Source organism: Ictalurus punctatus, chromosome 6, assembly GCF_001660625.3.
Source record: "Ictalurus punctatus breed USDA103 chromosome 6, Coco_2.0, whole genome shotgun sequence".
NCBI classification, from domain to species: Eukaryota; Metazoa; Chordata; class Actinopteri; order Siluriformes; family Ictaluridae; genus Ictalurus; species Ictalurus punctatus.
Genome location: NC_030421.2, coordinates 4,592,501 through 4,604,338, shown reverse-complemented (window position 1 = coordinate 4,604,338; position 11,838 = coordinate 4,592,501). Strand labels below are relative to the sequence as shown.

Sequence of the window (11,838 nt, the reverse complement as noted above, 5' to 3'; positions counted from 1 at the left end):
AACCAGCTAAGTGTTATTATTATTATTATTATTATTATTATTATTATTATTATTATTATTAACTCCGATGGTTGCCACTAGGGGGCTTATAAGGCTCGAAACAACATATGTAAAATAAATAAAGTGCATTGTTTCAAATCTGGACCTCAATATCATCATCATGGTCCTTCTCCTGAGTCATAACATCACCCCTTCGCTAGTGTTTTACAGGCAGCTTTAAAGACAAACACAGGTGTGTATAATTAAAAAGCTAGATTGATTGTAATTGCATGTAAATGGTCTGATTAGCAAAGACCCTAACTGAAACACACAATATAAGCACAAATATTTAATGCTACTACATTTTTTGTAAATTATATTGAAAACACTGTCTACACTGTTGTGAAGATCTTTGCAATTGTTTTGTGAAAGGTGTCATTATTTTGGGGCCCAAATCTCGTTGCTTCTACACTGCTTTGACCAGCAGGTGTCGCCAGCGTGTGGTGCGCCGAGCGCTTCGAAACAGTGAGTCATTTTGCGAAGCAACTGGTGAAGAGCTTCGTTTCTGCCATCAGTAATAATTAGAGGTGGCATTGGGGGGGTGGGGGTAATTGTTCATGCTGAACATGATAGATGTGTTGGAAGCAGGAACAATGGGCAAGCGTAAGGATCTGAGTGACTTTGACAAGCACCAGATTGTGATGTCTAGACGACTGGGTCAGAGCGTCTCCAAAACAGCAGGTGTTGTGAATTGTTCCCGGTATGCAGGGGTTAGAGTACCTAACAAAAGGTGGTCCAAGAAATGACAACCGGTGACCCGGCGACAGCGTCATGGGCACAAAAGGTTCGCCGATGTGCCTGGGGAGCGAAGGCTAATCCGTCTGGTCCGATCCCACAGAAGATCTACTGCAGCACAAACTGCTTAAGAAGATCATGCTGGATTTGATAGAAAGGAGTCAGAACACACAGAGAACATCACAGCTTGCTGCGTATGGAGCTGCGTATCTGCAGAGCTGTCAGAGCGCCCATGCTGACCCCCTGTACACCTCCGAAATCTCCTACAATGGGGATCAGAACTGGACCACGGAGCAATGGAAGAAGGTGGCCTGATCTGATCAATCACGTCTTCTTTTACATCATTACACCGGGATGCACTATGTGAAGAAGGCGAGCCTGCGGAGGCAGTGTGATGCTCTGGGCGATGTATCTGCTGGGAAACCTCGGGTCCTGGTATTCACGTGGATGTTACTTTGACACGTACCACCTACCTAAACATTGTCGCAGATTAAATACACCTCTTCATGGCAACGGTGTTCACACCCCTATCAGTGCCCTCTTTCAGCAGGACAATGCGTCCTGACACACCGCAAAAACTGTTCAGGAACGGTTTGAGGAACATAAAAGAGTTCAAGATGTCGCCTCGGCCTCCGAATTCCCCAGATCTCAATCCGATCTAGCGTCTGTGGGATGTGCCGGACAAAAAGTCCGATCCACGAAGGCCCCACCTCGTATCTTACATCCCTCGACGGGTCAGAACCGTTTTGGCAGCACAAGGAGGACCTACGCAACATTAGGCAGGTGGTTTTAATGTTATGGCCGATCCACACATTTGCCATACGGCTGAATCAGTGATGACTGCAGATGTTCTGATTAAATATTTCTCACTTTTTTGATATTCTGTAAATATAAATTAAATATCACAGGCACGTTGACAGAAAAAAAAAAAACGTTTTGAATACAAAACTGTTTAAAATTGATTGCACACTCCCCCCCCTCATTATTTTATTGAATATTTGACACTATGCCGAATACAGTCTCAGTCCTTCTCATGAATAAAGAATAATTCACAGCCCAGTCAGTTAATTAACACATTTGCTTTAAGACTAATTGCTTTTTAAAAAATATTTACTTGTATATTTGCAGCTCTAAATCGAATAGAATTATTGTATAAACAATGACGACAGACAGCTAGTGACAGATTTGTTTAAGTCGCCAAAGTTCAAATCTAAAACATTAATTCACGAACAGAAGTCTGGTCCTAGTGTAATCTTTATGTTTCGGCACTATGGGGTGAGCACTAAGGCCTCCAGGTTGTTGTTGAATATAATCCTGCCGTCCACCTCTCGGCTGCACTCGGGGTGTTTGAGGAGCTCCAGCACTCCGGCCTTCAGCTCTGGAGAAGCGCTCTTGCTGAACTCCAGGACCTCAGTCAGGAAGTCCAGCAACAGCTCTCCTTTCTCATCTCCAGCTGTGAAACACTCGGTGATGTCCATCTGAGATGGGAGAGTGTGGCTCTGATAGGGGATTCCTTTAGCATCCATGAAGTTCCTGATGTCTCCCGTCGTGACGCACTGACTGATGTCGCTCTTGCACAGCTGAGCTCGGTAGGTTCTCCACAACCTGCCCCACCCACTCTGTCCTGCAGGGGGCAGGTAGTTAGCAAAGATTAAATCATGTTATACATTCCGCTACTGTTTCTAACGCACCTTTGTCAACTTGCCTCACAATTTCATCGTGACTGGATCACGGTTGCACTTGTAAGGATCGTAACAAATCACTTTTTAATTAATATCTGCATTATTTATAAACCGTCTAGAGATTAAAACTGGTTCTATATACAAAAACGTCCATAATTGCCCTTGCTAACGCTAGCCACTTGGGAAGCATGCAGAAAGCTGACAGAATTTGTGAGGCAGTTTTCAGGTCAAGCTCATAACATAACATTCATAATCTCCCAGATGACGCTAGCGAGGTAGCTAGCGTGAGCTAATCTAACAGCATTTTAAGTCAAACTCAAAGGCAAGACCGTCCAAAACCATCCCTGGTAATGCTAGCCACGTAGCTAACACAAGACAACCCGAGCAAAGCTCATTAGCAAAGCTCGGAACTGTTCATAATCTTCCAGGTAACGTTAGCCAGATAGATCGTTTAAGCCGCCCTGACAGGAAGTGTCCTAGCAGCTATTATTAACATAATTGCTTAGATTTTTTTTTGAATTATTTAAGGCTGAGGGTTTAGAATGAGATTTTATTTCTCCGGGTTATGTACGAATTAATACAAAAAATAAACGTGTGTTGTGGCGTGTTCACCTGAGACCAGGATGATGAGGAGTTTTCCGTCTTTGTGCAGTAAGCTTCGGAAGAAGGAAACCGTCGCCTCCGGATCGTTCACGTAGTACAGCATCTGTGGAGCGTCACGAACGTGACCAATCATCCCAACTAAAGCATTTTAGTGTTTACTTTAAAATCCCTAATACATCTTTAGCATCTTAGTACTACAGTAGGGCACTGGGGAGCCACATTTAGTTTTATGATGAATAAAAAATGATTTTATCATTAGGAATTAAAAAAAATTAAAAAATCTCCTTGTATCATACACTGGAATGTTGATCAGTACTTTTATTTCAACAAACTTTGGTCATTCTTTATGATAAAATCCCTCATAGGCGGCCAGTGAGTAGGAACCTGAATCATGTGGATGAAGTCCAATTTCCTGTCAGTGTTTCTCTGCTTCCACTCGCTCTCAAACTCAGATGCTGTCATCTTATTAAACCTGAAAGTGATGTGATCGAGGCCCGGCGTCTTCGATACTAAAACTGAACAGGTGTGATGTCAGTAGAGGATAAAACATGCGGTCAGCATATAGGCTATAATCCAAACCCTATACCCTAAACCCTACAGCATATACACTATATACTGTAGCATACACACTAAACCCTATAGCATAGACACTATACCTGATCGTATACACCCTATACCCTATAGCATACACCCTAAACCCTATGGTATACACCCTATAGCATACATCCTATACCCGATCGTATAAACCCTATACCCTACACCATATAGCATACATCCTATACCCGATCGTATACCCTATAGCATACACCCTAAACCCTATTGTATACACCCTATAGCATACACCCTAAACCCTATTGTATACACGCTATACCCTACACCATATAGCATACACCCTAAACCCTATTGTATACACCCTATAGCATACACCCTAAACCCTATTGTATACACGCTATACCCTACACCATATAGCATACACCCTAAACCCTATTGTATACACCCTATAGCATACACCCTAAACCCTATTGTATACACGCTATAGCATACATCCTATACCCTATTGTATACACGCTATACCCTACACCATATAGCATACACCCTAAACCCTATTGTATACACCCTATAGCATACACCCTAAACCCTATTGTATACACGCTATACCCTACACCATATAGCATACACCCTAAACCCTACTGTATACACCCTATAGCATACACCCTAAACCCTATTGTATACACGCTATACCCTACACCATATAGCATACACCCTAAACCCTACTGTATACACCCTATAGCATACACCCTAAACCCTATTGTATACACGCTATACCCTACACCATATAGCATACACCCTAAACCCTATTGTATACACCCTATAGCATACACCCTAAACCCTATTGTATACACGCTATAGCATACACCCTAAACCCTATTGTATACACCATATAGCATACACCCTAAACCCTATTGTATACACCCTATAGCATACACCCTAAACCCTATTGTATACACGCTATAGCATACACCCTAAACCCTATTGTATACACCCTATAGCATACACCCTAAACCCTATTGTATACACGCTATAGCATACACCCTAAACCCTATTGTATACACCCTATAGCATACACCCTAAACCCTATTGTATACACGCTATAGCATACACCCTAAACCCTATTGTATACACCCTATAGCATACACCCTAAACCCTATTGTATACACGCTATAGCATACATCCTATACCCGATCGTATACCCTATAGCATACACCCTAAACCCTATTGTATACACCCTATACCCTACACCCTATAGCATACACCCTATACCCTACACCATATAGCATACACCCTAAACCCTATTGTATACACCCTATAGCATACACCCTAAACCCTATTGTATACACGCTATACCCTACACCATATAGCATACACCCTAAACCCTATTGTATACACCCTATAGCATACACCCTAAACCCTACTGTATACATGCTATAGCATACACCCTAAACCCTATTGTATACACCCTATACCCTAAGACCCTATAGCATACACCCTATACCCTACACCATGTAGCATACACCCTATACCCTACACCATGTAGCATACACCCTAAACCCTATACCATATAAATAACACCCTAAACCCTATAGCATACACCCTATACCCTACACCGTATACCATATACCTTACACCCTAAACCCTGTAGCATACACCCTACACCCTAAAGCATACACCCTAAACCTACATCCTATAGCATACACTCTATATAGCCCACAGCATACACCTTAAACCCTACACCCTAAACCAGGGGTCTTCAATCTTACCCACAAAAGGCTGGTGTGGCTGCAGGCTTTCATTCCATCCACGCAGGAGCCACTTGTATAATCAGTTTATCTTGATGTCTAATGAACTATCAAGTGTACCTCCTATTTGGTTGGAATGAAAGCCTGCATTCACACCAACCCTTTGTGGACAGGTGTCCTACACCATAAACCCTATATCATTTCAAACTACCCCCAACCCATACACATTACCCCCGATAACAACAATTAGTAATTGTTGTACTAAACCTTGTTTGAACCTCGTTTCATGTGATAGACACACAAAAAAAAGAAGAATAAGGCCCAGATGTGTGAGTGTGTAACCTTTATATTTATACAGCATGTCCCCGCTGGGTTCCACCACCTCGTTCTCCACTCTGGCCTCAGGATGTTTAGTGTGCAGCTGTGAGAGGATCTCCAGATCGATCTCGCCTGTGGGGTGTGTGTGTGTGTGTGTGTGTGTGTGTTTTATACGGTTATACAGTTATAGAACTATAATAATATATGATATAATTATATATAATCGTAGAATATTTATACCTGATCCACTTCCCACTCCCATCACATTCAGTGTGGATTTTCCTGCTCCAACACTGAGAGAGAGAGAGAGAGAGAGAGAGAGAGAGAGAGAGAGAGACAGACAGAAAGAGACAGAGAGAGAGACAGAGAGAGAGAGAGAGAGAGAGAGAGAGAGAGAGACAGAGAGAGAGAGAGAGAGAGAGAGACAGAGAGAGAGAGAGAGAGAGAGAGAGAGACAGACAGAGACAGAGAGAGAGAGAGAGACACAGAGGGAGAGAGACAGACAGAGAGAGGGAGAGAGAGAGAGAGAGACACAGAGGGAGAGAGACAGACAGAGAGAGAGAGAGAGAGAGAGAGAGAGAGAGAGAGAGAGAGAGAGAGAGAGACAGAGACAGAGAGAGAGAGAGAGAGAGAGACAGAGAGAATATTATACTAAATTAAATTGTTTATCATAACACTGGCACTGATTCCTGATTTAGCTCATCATTAATATTAACACACACACACACACACACACACACACACACACACACACTGCACAGTTTAGCGTGAATCTTGGATTTCAGTGTCTGACGGATACATTTTATTTAAAGAGATGACGCAATATCACATTTTCTTTTCTGATACCATTATAACCTTGTAATTCGTCCATTACTAAACTTTATTTGAACTAAATTTAAAGCCGTTTTTAATAGAAGCACCTTACCTAATAGGATCATCTTAAATTTGCGCACTCAACCCACTCAAAAATAAACATATAAAACCTAAAGTCAGAAAATTTCAACTTCAAGCTTTACCTCTGTTACAAAAAGCTCACACTGGAGACTCCTTCCCTGAATGTCAATAAACGTCTCCTTATAGAAAAGTTAACCATAGTAACGATTACACACTTTTTTTTTTATCTGTTTATGTGGCACAACAATGTATAACGTGTGTGTGTGTGTGTGTGTGTGTACATACGTGGTCAGGACGTCTGGAAGTGTGCGATGGATGAAGTCTCTCATACTCTGGTGTTCAGACGAGCGCTCCAGAAACAGCTCGAACGCCTTCAGGTATCTGGAGTAATCCTCCACCAGGCTCGTGATCTGAACCGCCATCTTTCTCTTAAACACACAGACCTGATAAAGTCTTTCTTACAGATCATTTGTTTTATATATTCAGGGAATAATATACAAGAGAAGAGTCCGGTATCATAATAAAAACTCTCGCGTACTTATTTTATTTGAAGAGTTTTTTGATATATTTTAGAAGTCTGTTTTGCGGTGTTATTTGGAGTTTTACTTTTTGGTTCAGTTCGGATGTATATCTTTTTTTTACTTTAACATTAACATCATATTTATTTCATTTTAAATAACTACGGCACGTTTTCATCGTACAGTCAGTACTGTTTATTTCTGTAATAAAGTTCAGTAATATTTTCCTTTGAGTGTTCTGGTTTCATTATATATATATATATATATATATATATATATATATATATATATATATATATATATATATATATATATATTTCTAAAAGGAAACGTAATGAGATAATAGGATCAATATTGATTTTCCTAAAGGTGTGATTTAGGACACAGCACATCTGTATGCGCAGCAAGGGATGCACATGCACGCGCACCAGCATATGGAAAGCCAAATGGGCCATTATTCTGGGCTGTTGGTGTTTTGCGACTGAACGAACGAATCCACACCAACTCGGATCATTCCCTCAGCAAAACACCAACGAGGCAAGGATTAAATAGATGAGGATTTTGTCTCAGCTGTGTACAAATATTCATTATTCAATAACGAGTGAAGGACATCAGGTCCAGGATTATCAGACAACACAAGTCGGGTGCAGTCATTGCTTGCCTGCGTGCATCGTAAAACAAAGTGCCTTCTCGCCATTGTTGGTGTTTTACTGATCCCTCAGACACAGTAGAGGAGAAGATTTATAGTCAGGCCGATTAGGCGATGTGTGACGCTAATTTAAAAAACGATTCACGCGAGTCATGACCCCTTTGGCTTTCCATACCAGCATGCCACGCGGGACGGAAGTGAATGCAAGTGCACCTGCACGTTCAGTACAAGCACAACGTGATGTGTGGGGAAGGATTGAAACGCCGTTAGCGTGCACGAGCGCTGATGAGCAACAGGCTGGCATAAAGCCTGAGCGCGCGCACACACACACACATACACATACGCGAGACAAAATTTGTGCACGAATCATGATACAACACAACACTAAACCTTGTGTATTTCCAGGCGCGTGCAATGAGCGTGAGCATGCACCGAGCTCGCGCAAACTGGAAAAAAAACAACAACAAATGAATAATTGAATGAATGAGGACTCACTCTTCACCTCTTATTTGTTGTTCTCTCCCTCTCCACTCGTGCCCGCTGCTGTGCAGATACAGAGTCCTGATCTTCGGACCTTCAGAGGTTCTGTCTGTGATCTTAAAGACACAGCCCTGAACACTTTCACTGCTGGGCTGTGTTTCATTCCACACACCCTTAATGACACACCCTTAATGACTCACCCTCACTCTCTAACACTTGGAAGAAACTCCTGCAGCAACCCTACAGGCTGAGCTGAAGCAGCTTTCTTAAACACAACAAATTATTAGTAGAAAGAAAGATATCACAAGCTCAAAAGTATTGGGACAAGCAACAGTGTCTTCAATAAAGATATTTACACTCTGCTGGAAAAAAAAAAAAAAAAACGATCACAGAAATCCTTCTGGTTTCTACTACAAATACCATTACAAAGCATCAGCTAACCATTAAAACCATTACTGGTCCTAAATGGCATCAACGAGACATAACATGTCACCAATAGAACGCAACAGATTACCAGTAGAGACCCACAGGGACCATTACAGTTTTCATTAAATCCAATACAATTCCCATTATAACCATTACAAATTCTACGAGGGTTTCTATTCTACAGTGTTGTAGTGTTTCGCAGAACTTCTTGACAGCGTCTGGGCATCAAATCGGACAGTTTCTGTAACAGTTGTGGTGGACGTTTCTTCCTAAACGTTCAGTGAGCATTAGGGGTCTGCTAAATTCTTCTCCGAGACGCTTTGTACCCATGCTGGTTGATCCTGTTCTGCATACTTGGTACTCTAGTCATTCTAAACGATGTCTAAAGCCATCCTTGCTGCCTGTTTTTCTTCATTTTACTCACAATTATGTCTGTATGCTGTCTGTTTTCATTCACAAGTCCTTCCTCTTTGAACTTTTTTTTTTTTCCTGCACACAAAATCTATCCAACTGTGGAGGAAGTGAGATCTGGAGAACAGATGATTTTAGACATTTTCTCAAAACGTACTTCCTTCTTCTTATGCGTTTTTGCAATTCCTTTTAGCCGGCTGGTCCCGAGGTAATCTCTAGTGAACACGTAGTCAATTACCTTCACTTTCATACAAGTGGTGTAGCGCACATTATACACCATCTACCAACTAGCATGTACGTTACATATTCTAGTTGTTTACATGAAACCCAATTTTTAAAAAAAATAAATGTGAAAATATTAAGCGCTTATTTTACAGCTTCACCTACTCCATCTGTCGTTTACATGCCACCTAATTAGCATGCTAATTCCTTCGTTCTTTCTTTGTTTTTAAATAAGGAGCTAGCAGAACAGAATAATAACGTTCAATCTGTTAGCCCGGCTCTACAAGCGGAGTAGTTCTCTACGTAAAACCAAATTTAATTAAAAAATATTAAATGTGAAAACACGAAGCACTGGTTCGAAGGCTTCACCTGCTCAATCCGTAGCAGGCTGTAAGTACTAGACACTGTAACTAGCATGCTAATTCCTTTTCGGATTACTTTGCTAGCACGCTTGTAGAATAGAATAATAAAATTCAATCAGCTGTGGTATCTACAGATTACAGAGCAGGTGGCTTTTATGTGCTTGTTTACACTGAATCGAATCAGCTCGCAGTCCATTTAGGATAAGAGTGCGATTCTTTATCATGAATCACGTCAGTTAGCGCACCAAGCTAGTTACACTAGCTCACTTGCTGCAAGTGAACGAGTGCGTAGGGATCGTTAAAGTGGAACGGGAAGACATCAGATTATACCGAGCTCGTTACTTATCTTCAATTCTTTAATAATTAAACTATTGATGAAATACGGACAGGACAACGTGAGCAGATTATATCAAATCTGGAACACAGCAGAGTCGGGAGATGTTTAGAGAACGTTTGAATATTTCTAGTCGATGCTATGATTAGGTCTCGCTTTGCACTTTTAATTCATTTCCACACACACACACACACACACACACACACACACACACACACACACACATATCCTACAGGTCATTGTGTAAATCTCATCCGTTGTCATGGTTACACATCAACATAGTTATAGTACAAGGATCACAGATGGCGAGCTGTAAATTTCCACCCTGATTAATGATTTTTGGACCTGACTACATCTCTACACACATTACCAAACCCACTCTGTGTGTGTCAGCACGACGACGTGTCGTCTGACTCGAGTGGAACGTGTTCGTCTGCACGACTTGCACTGTCTAATGGATTACAAAAGCTGAATTATGTGCTCCCTGGAGTACTGTCAACGGTTCCCACGCTCTCCCAGACCGCTAAACACACTCCTCCATAGCTACTCAGCACTAATTCCTGACCTGTGTAGGCTGAAGCGCAGCAGACGTGCGACGCCGCTGTAAAATATTAACGAACGCTGCGCAGGCTGTAAAGTGGCACGCAGTGATGAATAGCGTTATCGCTCCCCGGGACAGAGGTTACAGATTAATATTCACACAGTGCCGGTAATTAAATTTAAAGTGCAAACACATCTGTGCTTGATACGCTGTCTCTCTGTCGAAGGACAAACAGATCGTTTCGTCATCTACACAAATACACACACACACACACAGCGGGGAATAGAAGCATGCACTGTTTTCTCCAGCACATGCTAAATAAAGAAATTCACGCCAGTTTAAACCCAAAACCTCGTCTTTATTTTATACCACGGTATGTTGGAATTCTGGATTCCACAAAATTGAATGTTTTTGTTGAACACTGGTAAATTGCTGTGGTATAAGAGGAATAAAACACTACAGGACGTGCTGTTATAGAAAAATAATCAACGTCCGGCTGGGAAGAGTGACTCTACTTCATCCCAACACGTCACATTTATATTATATTCCTATAACCACGCACCCTCAGGTGCTATCTGGTTCCTGACACTCAAAGTGTAGAGCTTAAAGGGGTAGTTCACCCAAAAATGAAAATTCTCTCATCATTTATTCGCCCTCGTGTCGTTCTAAACCCGTATGCGATTCTTTCTTCTGCAGAGCACAGAAGATATTTTGAAGAATGTTGCTAACCGAACAGTGTTGGTGTGCCCACTGACTCCCACTGTATGAACAACAACAACAACACTGAGACATTTCTCAAAACATCATCCTTTATGTTCAACAGAAAAAACAAAAGAAAGTCTTTAAGTTCAATTTGGTTTAAAGCTAATCGTAAAAAGACAATCGGGTAATATTCCTTCAGCTAGCTAACCTCAGTGTAAGTTATCGCATCGCTTCATTTAACCGTCACGATTGGAAGGCGAAGGCAGATGCAAGTGAAGATTATTTTCCTCTCTATAATCGTGTTTATTCTGACACCGAACACTGGAAACCTGGGGCCGGATTCACGAAAATCTTCTTAAGAAAGACGTTAAGAAAAGTTCTTACAATAGATTCGTAAGAATTACGAGTCTTTATTGGTGACGGATACATTAAAGCACAGTGAAATTATTTTCTTTGCATACCCCAGCATGTTAGGAAGTTGCGGTCAGAGTGCAGGGTCAGCCATGATACAGCGCCCCCTGGAGCAGAGAAGGTTAAGGGCCATGCTCAAGGGTCCAACAGTGGCAGCTTGGCAGTGCTGGGGCTTGAACCCCCGACCTTCTGCTCAGTAACCCAGAGTCTTAAC

The 11,838-nt window shown here is 41.7% G+C and overlaps 1 protein-coding gene across 5 annotated transcripts; it reads right to left on the bottom strand.

The window, feature by feature from the left end:
• Positions 1 to 1,722: 1,722 nt before the first annotated feature.
• hnmt (histamine N-methyltransferase) lies at positions 1,723 to 8,393 on the bottom strand. Of its 5 annotated transcripts, none has more exon segments than NM_001201176.1 (7): positions 1,723 to 2,398; positions 3,069 to 3,162; positions 3,444 to 3,574; positions 5,699 to 5,806; positions 5,915 to 5,967; positions 6,854 to 6,996; positions 8,238 to 8,299. In NM_001201176.1, coding segments are annotated over 6 exon segments (879 nt in total). In that variant the 5' UTR covers positions 6,991 to 6,996; positions 8,238 to 8,299; the 3' UTR covers positions 1,723 to 2,042.
• Positions 8,394 to 11,838: the final 3,445 nt, after the last annotated feature.

Excerpts from the sequence above, each read along its gene's own strand:
- hnmt (XM_017469044.3), bottom strand. The coding sequence starts at position 6,990 with ATGGCGGTTCAGATCACGAGCCTGGTGGAGGATTACTCCAGATACCTG. Across the intron at positions 5,968-6,853 it reads CTTCCAGACGTCCTGACCAC|TGTTGGAGCAGGAAAATCCA; the intron begins GTATGTACACAC and ends TCTCTCTCTCAG. Across the intron at positions 2,399-3,068 it reads CCTCATCATCCTGGTCTCAG|GACAGAGTGGGTGGGGCAGG; the intron begins GTGAACACGCCA and ends TGCCCCCTGCAG.